The sequence below is a fragment of the Mandrillus leucophaeus genome, unplaced genomic scaffold (assembly GCF_000951045.1).
Source record: "Mandrillus leucophaeus isolate KB7577 unplaced genomic scaffold, Mleu.le_1.0 Scaffold1649, whole genome shotgun sequence".
NCBI lineage: Eukaryota > Metazoa > Chordata > Mammalia > Primates > Cercopithecidae > Mandrillus > Mandrillus leucophaeus.
The window spans coordinates 24,150-39,403 of record NW_012101642.1 but is presented as its reverse complement, the minus strand read 5'-3'; the positions used below and the strand labels follow the sequence as shown (position 1 = coordinate 39,403).

General features: G+C 37.1%; 1 protein-coding gene across 1 annotated transcript in view; it reads left to right on the top strand.

The window, feature by feature from the left end:
* Positions 1 to 1,281: 1,281 nt before the first annotated feature.
* Positions 1,282 to 15,254, top strand: part of BBS7 (Bardet-Biedl syndrome 7) — a gene marked incomplete at its 3' end in the record, with an annotated part of 37,734 nt that continues 23,761 nt past the window's right edge. Inside the window, exons 1-5 of the mRNA XM_011976373.1 lie at positions 1,282 to 1,502; positions 3,744 to 3,809; positions 8,846 to 8,908; positions 10,442 to 10,617; positions 12,940 to 13,126. Of these exons, the coding sequence (XP_011831763.1) occupies positions 1,467 to 1,502; positions 3,744 to 3,809; positions 8,846 to 8,908; positions 10,442 to 10,617; positions 12,940 to 13,126 (528 nt within the window). The remainder of the gene's footprint in view (positions 1,503 to 3,743; positions 3,810 to 8,845; positions 8,909 to 10,441; positions 10,618 to 12,939; positions 13,127 to 15,254) is intronic.

Below are 15,254 nucleotides of genomic sequence, written 5' to 3'. Positions count from 1 at the left end.
TAGCCAGGTGTGGTGGCGGGCACCTGTAATCCCAGCTACTCGGGAGGCTGAGGCAGGAGAATCATTTAAACCCGGGAGCCAGAAGTTGCAGTGATCCTAGATAGTGCTGTTGCACTCCAGCCTGGGGGACAAGAGCAAGACTCTGTCTAAAAAAAATAAATAAATAATAATAATAATAAAAAAATTAGAAAACAGTAGATGTTGGCGTGGATATGGTGAAAACGGAACACTTTTGCACTGCTTGGGGGATGTAAATTAATACCACCACTATGGAAAACAGTATAAAGCTTCCATAAATAAATAAAGGTGGAGCTACCATACAATCCAGCAATCTCACTACTGGGTATCTACCCAAAGGAAAAAGACACATATACATGCATGTTTGTAGCAGCATAATTCGCAATTGCAAAGATATGGAACCAACCTAAGTGTCCATTGACTAATGAGTGGATTCAAAAAATGTAGTATATATATATATACACCATTGAATACTACTCAGCCATAAAAAGGAACGAAATAATATCTTTTGGCAGCAACTTGGATGGAGCTGGAGGCCATTATTCTAAGTGAAGTAATTTAGGAATAGAAAACCAAATACTGCATGTTCTCACGTATAAGTGGGATTAAGTTACGAGGAGGCAAAGACATACAGAGTGATGTAATGGATTCTGGGGACTCCAGGTGGGGAGGAGATTGGGAGCGGGGTGAGGGATAAAAGACTACATATTGGGTACAGTGTACACTGGTGGGTGACGGGTACACTAAAATCTCGGAATTCGCCACTCAGGAGTTCATCCATGTAACCAAAACCCACCGGTACACCCAAAACTATTGAAATAAAAAATAAATAAATAAAAATGAGAGAAAACCCACAAAAAGCAAATGGCTTTGTGGTCCTCAACGGTTTTTTAAGAGTTTTGTAAAGAAGTCCTAAGGCCAAAAGTCTGAGAACCGCTGCTGTAAGCTAACACCTGTAACGGTGGAACCTAATTCTTCGCGGGACCCTTTCCAACGTCAGAGTGAAATCGGTCAGAATCTAGCAGGCTTAACTAGTTTTCTCTACAGCGATGAGGAAAGAAGTCCAGTATTAGACCTGGGCCGCGGTGAGGGTGGAGCCAAGGCTGCGTCTGGGGTCTCTGTGGAAACCGCCCTGTCTGAGTCTCCCAGACCTCGCGCCCTTAGTTCCTCTCCGCCTCTGATTGGAACACGCTACAGTGGGCGGTGCTTCGGGAAAGGGACGGGCCTTCATATTCATCCAGGAGCCCCTCGCAGCAGCGTACTGACGTCACGCAGGACGCCACTGCCCTGTCGCCCGGCCTTTGCAGCCCAGGAAGTAGGCGCGGTAGCTGGAGCTGGATTCTGAGGGGGCGCGGGCGGCTTTCAGACTGGGTCGGAAGCCTGCGGGCCGGCAGTCTCTGTCCCTCCTGTTCTTGTCCGGCGCTGCTTAGCCCCTCAGCTTTGTCATCATGGATCCGATTTTAAACCGAATGGATTATCTACAGGTAAACCCAAGGGATGGGGCGGGCACCGCGCTGGACAAGCCCAGCTCCCAGAGAGGATTCCTTCCTTTCACTGCCGAAAGTCTGGGTCTCCAGGAGCTGGTGCGGAGGCGAAGGAGCCGGGCTGGGTGCCGACCTCTCAGCACCCCGCCTTTGGGCAGCTCCCTCTTGTCTGTGACGGTCCGAGGGGACCGGGGAAAAGCGGCGCAAGCCCCCACGGTGCTGGCTCCTGCCGGTTCCTGAGGATGCTCTGAAAATGCTGACACGGTCTGATCCCGGATTCCCCCCAGGGCCCTTCTCCTCCCTAGCCGCGGCTGCCTGAGGGCCTCCAATCCTCAATCTCCATCTCTACCCGGATCGTTCGCCCAAGCACCAGGCACTTGTTTCTTACTGTGAGCTGGACCGCACCAGGCAGATCATAGTAAAAGCAATGAAAACTGGGCCGGGGGCGATGGCTCACGCCTGTTATCCCAGCACTTTGGGAGGCCGAGGCGGGCGGATCACCTAAAGTCAGCAGTTCAAGACCAGCCTGGCCAACACGGTTAAACCTCGTCTCTACAAAAAATACAAAAATTAGCCCGGCGTGGTGGCGGGCGCCTGTAATCCCAGGTACTCGGGAGGTTAAGGCAGGAGAATCGCTTGAACTCGGGAGGCAGGCTGCAGTGCGCCGACATCATGGAACTGCACTCTACCCAGGGTGACAGACAGAAGGGGGAAAAAAAAGCCATGAAAACAGTTTAATGTGCATCTAGCTTATTCTAAGAATTTAGCGTACCTACCAACATATTTAATCCTCATAAGAATTTGCAAAGTAGACAATATTATAAATGAGGATCTAAGGGGTTAAAGAAGGTAAGTAATTTGCTTAGTAGCTAAAAATTAGGGATTTGCTATTTGAATCAAAGTCTCGGACTCCAGAACTGGTGTCTTTTTTGTTACACCACACTGCCTTTCAGAATTTCTTTCATACCTAAAATTCTCTCTACCCCAATTCCTCACCATATTTTTAGGCCATCTCATTTCAGCTAATGGTACAAATGTTTGCCCAGTCAATTTTCTAGGGGTTTATGCTATGTACTTCCCACCTTAATATCTTCCATATCCAACTGGTCACCACATCTTGCTGCTTTTAACTCCCAAATATCTCTTGAATCTGTCCCGTGTCTTTCATCTCTATTACCCTCATTTGAGTTCTCATCTTCTCTTGCTTGAATAATTGAAATAACCTCCAAATTGGGCTCCTGAACACCAGCTTCATCTCCCTCCAAGCCATCCTTCACATCACTTGCTAGATGGATGTTTCAGAAATACAAATCTAAACAGATGACTTTAATACAATTTTTCTGGAATTCAGAATAAAGTCATTTATACTATATGAAAGTTTTATCATGATGTGTTGTTTTCACCAATTTCTGTCCCATTGGTCCCATCCTCTTCTAACTATACACCAACAGTGACAGTTCCCTGCTGCTTTCATCCTCTGTATTTTTTGTAAAATAATCTTCACTCGTTAGATTGGATATTATGGCCATCATCATGTTTGTTATTTTAGCAGAAATATATGATGTTGTTGTTGTTGTTGTTGTTGTTGTTGTTTTTGAGACAGGGTCTTGTTCTGTCACCCAGCCAGTCTGGAGTACAGTGGCATGATCATGACTCACCAAAGCCTCAAGTTCCTGGACTCAAGTTATCCTCCTGCCTCAGCCTTCCAAGTAGTTGGGCCTACAGGCATGCACCACCATGCCTAGCTAATTTTTTATTTTTTGTAGAGACAGAGTCTCCTGTGTTGCCTGGATGGTGTTGAACACCTGGACTCAAGTGATCCTCCAACCTCAGCCTCCCAAAGTGCTGAGATTACAGGCATGAGCCACTGCATGTGGTCTTACGTTGCATTTCTAATAACTATAATCTATTTTCAAAGTTCTTGAATCACTTTGCCCAACAACTGTATGCAGTTGGAAAAGAAGGCTTCTAGAGATATTTTTAAATAAAGTATCTTGACAGTCATCTTACACAACTATTTTTGGCTTGGCATTAGGATAAAGTTTACTATTTTGGTTGTTTTGTATATGTATTCTGACTAATATGACATATCTCATTAGAAAATAAGTTAATTACTGATAATAGTTATATCACTAATTTCAGTTTAACAAAAAGGTTCACTATAACCTAAATCTGCTGATCCCTTTAATCTCTGTAATAACTTCAAATTAAATTCACTAAGCACCTGGTGTTTTTCTTTAGGTGGGAGTAACATCTCAGAAGACTATGAAGCTACTTCCTGCCTCAAGACACAGAGCTACACAAAAGGTGCTGTATAGATTCTGATTTCTCCACTATTCGCTAGTACTGACAGAGGAGAGGCTCCTATTTCCTTCTTTATTATTAAGTTATTCTCTTAAAAATGCTAATGTTAAAATGGAAATGATTTTTTTTTTTTAATTTGAACAGAAATTGGAATACCAAGGGACATTTATAGATAATAATTTTCTTGGACATTAAAATTATTACATACCATTAGTAAATAGTGTAGGCAAACTTAAAAACCATACTCCATTTTTCTGTGTATCAGATGTATGAAAAAAGAAATATAAAGCAGAATAAGATATCAAGAAAATGTTCTCTTTAAACTTTCTCATATTTTAAAGTCATTAAATATTTTGATGTTAAACTTTGTACTTAACAACACTGATTATGTTTAAAGAAATATTGATCCTATGATTTCCACAAAACAATTACAGTTTCTTAGTAGACTAGCCAAGTATTTTAAAACTGCAAAAAATACTTTATCCTGATATATAAACATTTTAGCAAGATGAATCAACAATTACACGTAGTACTAGAAATCCTAGCCAGAGTAATTATACAAGAAAAAGAAATAAAGTGTATCCAGATTGGAAAGAAGAATCAAATTATCTCTGTTTGCAGATGACATGATCCTATATATAGAATAAACCTAAAGACTCAGCTGGGCACGGTGGCTCACGCCTGTAATCCCAGCACTTTGGGAGGCCGAGGCGAGCAGATCGTGAGGTCAGGAGATCGAGACCATCCTGGCCAACACGGTGAAACCCTGTCTCTACTAAAAAAAATAAAAATAAAAATAAATTTAAAAAAAAAAGCCGGGCATGGTGGCAGGCGCCTGTAGTCCCAGCTACTCGGCAGGCTGAGGCAGGAGAATGGCATGAACCCAGGAGGTGGAGCTTTCAGTGAGCCGAGATTGCACCACTGCACTCCAGCCTGGGCAACAGAGCAAGACTCTGTCTCAAAAAAAAAGAAAGAAAAACCTAAAGACTGTACCAAAAAATTTTTAGAACTGACAAATGAATTCAGTAAAGTTGCAGGATACAAAATTAATATCCAGAAATTAGTGGTGTTTTTATACACCACAAACTAGCTGAAAAAGAAATCAAGAACTCAGTCCCAATTATAATAGATAAAAGATAAAATACGTAATAATAAATTAACCAAGGAAATGAAAGACCTCTACAAGGAAAACTATAAAACACTGATGAAAGAAATTAAAGAGGATACAAACAAATGGAAAAACATCCCATGTTCATGGATTGGAAGAATTAATATTGTTAAAATGACAATACCACCCAAAGCAATCTACAATTCAATGCAATCTCTATCAAAATACCAATGTCATTCTTCACAGAAAGAGAAAAAAAATCTTAAAATTTGTATGGAACCACAAAGACCCCAAATGGTCAAAGCAATCCTGAATAAAAAGAACAAAGCTGGGGCATTATACTACTAGATCTCAAAATATACTACAAAGCTGTAGTAACCAAAACAGCATAATACTGGCATAAAAACACAGAGACACAGAGAACATAAAACAGAATAGAGAACTCATAAATTAATCCACATATCTACAACCAACTGATTTTTGACAAAAGAGCCAAGAACACCCTCTGGGGAAAGGACAGCCTTTTCAATAAATGGTGCTGGGAAAACTGTATATTCATATGCAGAAGGATGAAACCAAGACTTCCACCTCTCACCCTCTCACCCCATATAAAAATGAACACAAAATGGATCAAAGACCTAAATGTGGCCAAGTATGGTGGCTCACACCTGTAATTCCTGCAATTTGGGAGGCCGAGGCTTGTGGATTACTTCAGGTCAGGAGTTCGAGACCAACCTGGCCAACATGATGAAGCCCCATCTCTACTAGAAATACAGAAAATTAGCTGGTCGTTGTGGCAGGCACCTATAATCCCAGCTACTTGGGAGAGCAAGACTCCATCTCAAAAAAACAAAACAAAACAAAAAACAAAAAAAGACCTAAATGTTAATGCTTTAGGACATTGGTCTGGGGAAATATTTAATGAATAAGACCTCAAAAGCACAAACAACAAAAGCAAAAATAAACAAATGGGATCATATCAAACAAAAAGGCTTCTACACAGGAAAGGAAACAACAAGAGTGAAAAGACAACCTATAGAATGGGATTTAAAATATTTGCAAACTACTCATCCAACAAGGAATTAATATCCAGAATATACAAGGAACTCAAACATACCAATAGCAAACAAACAAGCAATCTGATTAAAAAGTGGGCAAATGATCTGAACAGACATTTCTCAAAAGAATACATACAAATGACAAAAAAATAGGAAAAAATACTTATCATTAATCATCAGGAAAATGCAAATCAAACCACAATGAAGTATCATCTTACCCCAGTTAGAATGGCTGTTATCAAAAAGACAAGAAAACAAAAAAACAAAAAACAACAAATACTAGCAAGAATGTGGAGAAAGGAAACTCTTCTGTGCCGTTGGTGGGATAGTACATCCACTATAGAAAACAGTATGTAGGATTTTTCAAAAACTACAAATAGGGCTACCATATGGTCTAGCAACCCCACTACTGTGAATTTACCCAAAGGAAATCATTATATCAAAGAGACAACTGCACCCCCATGTTTTATTGCAGCATTGTTCACAATAACCAAGATACGGAATCAGCCTGGGTGTTTAACAACAGATGAATGTATAAAAAAATGTGGTATACATACACAATGGAATACTATTCAGCAATAAAAAATAATGAAATCCTGACCAGGCACGATGACTCATGCCTGTAATCCCAGCACTTTGGGAGGCTGAGGCGGGCGGATCACCTGAGGTCAGCAGTTGGAGACCAGCCTGGCCAACATGGTGAAACCCCATTTTGTATTTATTAAAAATACAAAAATTAGCCAGGCATGGTGGCAGACATCTGTAATTCCAGCTACTTGGGGGACTGACGTGGGAGAATCGCTTGAACCCTGGAGGTAGAGGTTGCAGTGAGCTGAGATGGTGCCATTGCACTCGAGCCTGGGCGACAAGGGCAAAACTCTGTCTCAAAAAAAAAAAAAAAAAAAAAAAGAGCGAGAAGAATGAAATCCTGTCATTTGCAATAACACAGATGGAACTGGAGGACATTATGTTAAGTGAAATAAACCAGGAACAGAAAGTTGAACACCACATGTTCTCCTTAATATGTGGAAGCTAAAAAAATTTGGTCATATTAAAGTAAAAAGTAGGACAGAGAATACTAGAGGCTGCAAAGGGTAGAGGGAAGGAAGGGATAGGGAGGCATTTATTAAAGGATATAAAATAGCTAGATAGGAAAAATAAGCTCAAGTAGTCTATACCACTATAGGATGACTATAGTTAACAATATATAGTTTCAAATAGCTAAAAAGAAGATATTGACTGATCCCAACACAGAGAAGTGATCAGTATTTTAGATGATGGATACGCTAATTATCCCAATGTGATCAGTATATGTTATATGTATTGAAACATTGCTATGTACCCCACAAATATGTACAATTGTTGTCAATTTAAAAATAAAATTAAATGAATAAAATGAAAAAGATAAACCAACAGATTTCTGATTGTCATTTATTGTATTAAGTCTCCTAGATTAGCACTTCTCAAACTTTTTGGTCTCAGCACCCCTTTACACAATTAAATGATTGAGGATCCCAAAGAACATTTTTTACTGTAAGTTGTATGTATCAATACTTACTGTATTAAAATGAAGACTAAGAAATGCTTAAACTCTTTTATTAAAAAATTAACTCATTACATGTTTATATAACACGTCTTTATGAAAAATAATTATTTTTCAAAACAAAAAAGAATTTAATGAGTATAGTATCATTATGTTATACTTTTTGCAACTTGGTTAATGTCTGGCATAAGCATACACACACAGATTTTCATATTTGTTTACTGCATTCAATCTCGTGCTATGTTGTTTTGGTTGAAATATTTGAAGAAAATCAGCTTACACAGATACGTAGTTGGAAATAAGGAGGGATATTTAAATAACTTTTTCAGATGATTGTGACTCTTTCTATTTGATACTATGCCTAAACTGGATTAGTAGTTTCTTAAACCAGAGCTCCCAAACTTTTTTAGCACCAGGAACCAGTTTCGTGGAAGACAGTTTTTCCACCAATCGGGCTGGGATTGTTTTGTGATAATACTGTGTTCTACCTCAGATCATCAGGAATTAGTTAGATTTTCCTAAGGAGCATACAACCATGCGCAGTTCACAATAGGGTTTGTGCTTCTATGAGACTCTGATGACGCTGCCAATTTGACAGGAGGCGGAGCTCAGTCTGTAAATGATTGCTTTCCCGCTGCTTACCTCTTGCTGTGTGGCCTGGTACCCAACAGGCCATGGACTGGAACTGGTCCAAGGTTGTTTGATATCTCCTTTTGAGGAAGAAGTGTTAAAATGTCCCTCTATATTTATTTCAAAATAATTCATTGTCTACATGTTAGTAATTGTTGAAACTAGGTGATGGGCACATGATAATTCATTATAATATTTTGTGTACATTTTCATACATTAAAATTTTACTTTTAAAAAAGGTGTTTAAAATTATTAAATATGTCACTCACAACTTTGATAATCTGTTTTAAAAGTTAATCTTAAAATATTCTTATGCTCCAGTTATGAAAAAAAAAAATTACTTTGTAGGCATTTCTGACCATAATCCATTATCCGGAAATATACCTTCATAACAGCCTGCATGTGGACTCCTAGAACCTACAATAAAAGTTGAAAAAAAAAAAAACAACCATATTTGTGTTGTCCTATTAACATTATAGGAACAAAATCTATGGCCAATTACTTTTCTAATGACTCTCCATATCCTTCTCTTTTGGCTCTTGTTCTTTTGAGGATTATTTTTTGTGAGGGTGTCTTTCCTAGATTTTCTGTTTTCTATTAAGTCAATATTTATAAATTAAGAATCTTGCTTTCCCTGTATATAATTATTAGGTCATAATAGTAACAAAAGTAATTTTCGATTCTCTTCCATCTATTACAGGTGGTTATTGGGGATCATGATGGGGTAGTTATGTGCTTTGGCATGAAGAAAGGAGAAGCAGGAGTAAGTATAGCTTTGTGAAGGGGAAAAATAGTTCTCTAAAACAGAATGCACTATTTATTGAATATACTAGGTTAAAAGTTTCCTAAAATACAGATAATGGAAAATGGGTTCTGAGGGAAGTAGTTAATGTGAGGTATGAGTCTGCAGGCAGCACAAAAGTCATTTGCTAGCTAGTTGTAAGGCACCTTTGGCATCCTGTGGTTGTGGGTTACTTTTCTACGCTATGTAATATATTACCTCAAATTTAGGGCCTTAACACAACACACGTTTATTATCTAACAGTTTCTGTAGCACAGGAGTTTGTGCTCAAGGTTTCACACAGCTGCAATTTAGGTGTCAGCTGAGCTGTGTTCCTTTCTAGAGTGTGGGGTCTTATTCCAGGCTCATGTGGTTGTTTGCAGAATTCAGTTCCTTGCTATTACAGGACTGAGGTCCCCACTTTATTAATATCTGTAAATTTCTTTTTTTTGCTCTCAGTTCTTTGAGGTCTCTACAATTTCTTGCTGTGTGGTCCTCTCACAGTCCTTCTCACAACATGGTAATCTAATTCTTCAAAGCCAGCAGGAAATTTCTCTAGTCTGCTAAGAAAGAATCTTATGTAGCATAATGTAATCATGGAAGCAACTAACCTACAACCTTTGCCACTTAATTTAACCTAATCAAGGAAGTTATTACTGTTACATTATCATATTTACAGGTCATAATTAGAAATTTAGAATGATGAGTCTGAGATGTGGATTCTGGTATTCATTATATACTATATGGAATTTCCAAGAGATGAAGAGAATAAAAACTACCAGAAACTCAGTGTTTCCATTATTCATATTCTCCCAGATATCTTATTCTCTGTATATAAAGTCATGGGGAGGAAGTGGAGGAGAAAAAGCTGGTGCAAATAATAAAATGGAAAATAACCATGAAAAAATTAATGCAATGAATATTGTTTTCAGTTAAATAGATATATGATTATAGGTATTAAGTCATACATTCACATTTTCAGTAAATTCTATAGTCCTTTACTATTAAAATTTATAAAAATTGTAAAGAAACCAGGAAAGATTAGTTTTAAAAGATGATTGAAGTGTAAAAACATGTTCATTGGACCTCATTAAATAATTTGCCAAATGGACTTCCCTGTTCATAGGAGTATTGTTTAAGCCAGTGCCTCTAAAACTTCAATATGCTTAGGAACTTGCTGGGGAATCTTGTTAAAATACAGATTCTCATTCATTTGATCTGCATTTTAAATCAATTTAGTGATGCTAACATTGCTGCTTAGTGAACTGTACTTTGAATTGCAAGGATTTAGATTTCAATGACATGCAAATATGTGTGGGAATATATATTTAAAAGTTGAGTACAGCAAAAAACCTGAAGAGCTACTAAAGTATACAGATTATTATCTAAAATTATTTCTATATAGTGGAACTGTAATATTTTGCAAATTTAACATCTTAACATTTTGTATTGTAAAGGAAAAAATGCTCACAATAAAGTAATTTATGTACTATTTTCATGAATGATTTTTTTCAGGCAGTGTTCAAGACTTTACCGGGGCCGAAGATTGCAAGACTGGAACTAGGAGGGGTTCTTAACACACCTCAGGAGAAAATTTTTATTGCTGCAGCATCTGAGATTAGAGCCTTCACAAAAAGAGGAAAACAGTTCCTCTCTTTTGAAACAAACCTCACTGAAAGCATTAAAGCTATGTATGTCTATTGTTCCTTTTTGTATTTTTACATACTTATTTATAATATTTTGGATAGATGTAAGGCAACTGATTAAGTATCATATCTTAATAGGCGTTCTGGAAAATAAAATTAACTAAAGGTATTTTATTAGTCAGAAACTAAATTTGACCTACAATCAATATGAAATTGGTTGTTGAAATTTTGTTTTAAAGAACTTCATAGTATTTATACAATCATTTTTGACTACTTGGTTCAGTTTTGATTCATTATCAAGGTATGGGAAAAAATGGAAAATAAATCTCTAGATATTTAGCTTTATGTTCCTTGGCTCTTTTTGCTAGTTCTGGTTTTCAGGTAGCATCACTATGTTAAAAGGCTGACTGTCAAAGTTAGTGATTACCAATAGGGTATAATTTCAGGTATATCAGGTAAGACTCTACGTGAAATATAGCTCCCTAAATGGCTTCCTGATGTGAAATTTTGCAATTCAGATTTTAGCTTTTGAATCACAGGGAGCTGAAAAGGGCTTTAAAATTCATCTAATTCACTGTTTCTTAAATTTGCTACTTAGAAGAATCCCTTGGGACACTTAATTCCTTGTCCCACCTCATACCTACTGAATCAGAATAACCCAGAGTAGGTTTTGTTTTTATTTTTTAAGTTCTTCCTTTGAATCTAGTGCAGCCAAGTTATATAATTAGTCAGACTCTTAGGCTAGAAACAACTGATTCAGCCCAGAGTTTTGTATAATGCACAGCATATCTCCTGATGTTTGAGATGTAAAATGTTGGCTTGGTGAAATTAGATAACAAACAATGGTAAGTGGAAATATGTAATTTCAAATGGTTTAACAAGAATAGTAACACTTTTGAAATACACTTGTATATAGACATGGCCAATGATAATTGTGAAATACTAAAAGTAATGTGTTAATAGCATAACTACATTCGGACAGGTATATGGATAGTAGTGTGAGAAAGATACGGAGTTTCTCAGTAATAGTCTCTTTAAATGGTTTCTTAAATGTTTTTACTAGAGTGGCAAAGATGGGATAGAAAAGTTCTTTACTCAAGTTTTGAAAACTGATTGTCTGAATCCCCACATTTGTAAGGTTTTATAGGAAAACAAAAGTTATAACTTGAAGATACTCAGGAAGGAAACTGACCACTTAACATTAGTCACTACACATCCTTTCCTGCTTAATGCTGCCATGTATCCCCACTCATGTCAGCAATAGTGATTGCTAAATAGTACTTTGGCCAATATAATGCAAATATAATACAGATTGGTTTCAAAATGGAATTTAAAATTTTGAAAACCAGAATTTCATGAAGTTGATAAAAATAGTAAGAGGACTATTCAATGATATGCAGAGCCACAAAGTGAAGCCACTTAATAACCGAAGAAGAGAAAATCAGGGAGGATTATTATAGGATAAGCTCTTTAGATAATAATTTTAATGTAAAAAATTTTAAATAGAACTTGGAGGTAGAGGAATACATGAAACATTCAAATAAAATTATCCTCTTTATGATAAATATGGTAATAACAATCTAGAAGTGAAAAATATATCACACTTACATATAAATTTTTGTCAAGCCATTTTAGCTCACCCAAGTGAAAACTTGATTCAGTCTAAGAATTAGAACATAGTTATGACTATTGACTAAATTTTGTTAAGTGTAATTTGAAATGAACTTGTTTTCATTTCTCTTTTCAAGATAAAGTTCTAATGAAATCATTTTTTTTCTGCTGTTTATCATTTAGTTTGAGGTAGAGTCACTTAAAATAGATTTTTTTCAGGCAAATTAGTGTGCTGGTAAGAAAGCTAACTCTAGAGCAAAAAACTGAGTTGCAGTCTAATCTACTACTTAATAATTAGGTGCCATTAGGCAAGTTATTTAACATTTTATTATTCACCTGTAAAAAGGAATAATAATGGTCCCTATTTTATAGAGTTATGATGATTAATTGATCTAATACATAAAAATCACTTAAGATAGTGCTTGGCACGTAGTACACAAAGAAGTCATTTTTTGACGTATTAATTGCCTTTGGATATAGACAGTTAAATTATCATTATCTTGTCTTTGTTTTCCATTTTTCTGAGCTCAGTTTTATTGGGAAGGCTGAGGCCTTAACATCCTCATTTTCAGCTTTCAAAATCAAAAACAGTGTTATACCAAAAAGACTAGAAATTAAGTAGGAGAAAGTTTTAAAAACTGTGTTCTCTAAGTCTATAATAAAATGTTAGTAAACTATAAATTGTTCTGTTTTTATCTCTGAAAAAAATTCAGTACCTGTGCTTATTTTTAAAAATTACTATTTTAATGTTCTCAGGCACATATCTGGCTCAGACCTCTTTCTCAGTGCAAGTTACATCTATAACCATTATTGTGACTGCAAAGACCAACATTATTACCTTTCTGGGGATAAAATCAATGATGTTATCTGCCTTCCAGTGGAAAGATTATCTCGTATCACACCTGTATTGGCCTGCCAGGACAGAGTGCTCAGAGTTTTACAGGTTGCTGTTATTTGTATTTTTCTAATTTTTTATAATTTATGTGAGAGAATATTGATGAACATTATGTACTTGAGATAAATAACTATAGTGGTTACTGTTTTAAGTGCTTATATAAATATATGGAAACAATTTTTAAATAATTTGACACATTAATTTTTTAACTTGAGTCAAATGTGTTCTTTTGTAAGTTTTTAGAGAAGCATATTTGGGAGAAAAGGGATATTTTTTGCCTCACCATCCACAATTTCTGAGCTATTATCAGAATGGAGTACTTTGACTACAGATAACCTTTGCCTGCCTCTTTGTTTTGTTTTCTTCTTCCATCACCTTTCTCTTCCCCAAAAAATCAAATTAAAGGAAGAAATTGGGCTGCGGGGAGGGTTTTATATAACTTGAATTTATCCAGCATTTATGGCAGTATATGAAATAAGCACTCAGTAAATATTTGTTGGATAAGTAAATGAGTGATAGAGGGAAAAATCGTTTTGATGTCCTTATATTTCTGGTAAAAACCACGATTGACTAAAACAACGGCTTCAGGTCATTGTTATGAGTAATAATAGTTACCACTATATCTTCTTGAGAGTGGCTTTCAATAAAATGCATGCACACACATACACACACACACACACACACTATAGGATGCTTAAAATAATATTTAAATGTAAATAGCATATAACAGGTAGATCAACTGGATCAGAAACAGGCTGGTAATAGTTGGCGCAGTTGATGAAAAAGTTTAGCTGTTAAGTCCATGCCAGCACAGGCTATCTTACTCTTTGGAATTCCATAGACAGATGGCCATTTCTTGGCATCAGCGCTTTTGTAGAAGGAAAGATCCAGTGAGTCTATGAGGTTTTTACCCCCCAGGGACAAAGTCATGTTAAAGGTTCATTTTAGGCTTGGCATCGTGGCTCAAACCTGTAATCCCAGCACTTTGGGAGGCTGAGACAGGAAGATCATTTGAGGCCAGGAGTTTGAGACCAGCCTGGCCAACATGGTGAAACCCCGTCTCTACTAAAGATACAAAATTAGCCGGTTGCAGTAGCACACCCCTGTAATTCCAGTTACTCAGAAGGAAGGAGGCTGAAGCATGAGAGCACTCGAACCCAGGAGGCAGAGGTCATGCAGTGAGCTGAAATTGCGCCACTGCATTCCAGCCTGGGCAACAGAGGGAGACTCCATCTCAAAAAAATAAAAATAAAAAAAAGGAAAAGAAGAAAGGTTCATTTTAGAGTTATGAATGATTAATTTCCCCCATAGCCTGTGCTTTTAAATATGAATTATTTTGAACAAGGCTTTTAACAGGAACTGTTTAGCATTCAATTAGAAATTGACTGAATTCTAGGATTCTGCTTTGTTTGACAAGAGAGCCATATGCTTATTACTTTTTAAAAAAATTACTAAAGATCTGTAGAAAATAAAGTTGAAATCTTTCCCTCTGCACTGTATACTTTTTTCTCACTCCCCATCTATCTCTATGAATAATCCATTACTCCAGAGGTTGCCTTTTTTAAACAGTTTTGTGTATATTCTTTTGTGTTTATATAGTTACGTGTAGAAAACTGTAAATTTTAAAATGATATTTTAAATAAAAGATAAAGCGGGCTGGGCACAGTGGCTCAGGCCTATTACCCCAACACTTTGGGAGGCCAAGGTTGGAAGATCACTTGAGTCCAGAAATTCAAGACCAGCCTGGGCAACATAGTGAGACCCCTATCTCTTAAAAAAAAAGTTTAGCTGGGCATGGTGGTGCATGCCAGTAGTCCCAGCTACTCAGGAGGCGGAGGTGGGAACATCACTTGAGCCTGGGAGGTCAAGGCTGCAGTGAGCTATGATCACACCACTGCACTGCACTCCAGCCTGGATGACAGAACCAGATCCTGGCTCAAAAAAAAAAAAAAAAAAAAAAAGATAAAGTATATGGCTTTCTTATGTTTTCTAAATAAACATTAAACTTTTTTAGGCCCGGTGTGGTGGCTCACGCCTGTAATCCCAGCACTGTGGGAGGCTGAGGCAGATGGATCACCTGAGGTCAGGAGTTCAAGACCAACATGGCCAACATGGCAAAACTTTGTCTCTACTAAAAATACAAAACTTAGCCAGGCATGGTGGCCTGCACCTGTAA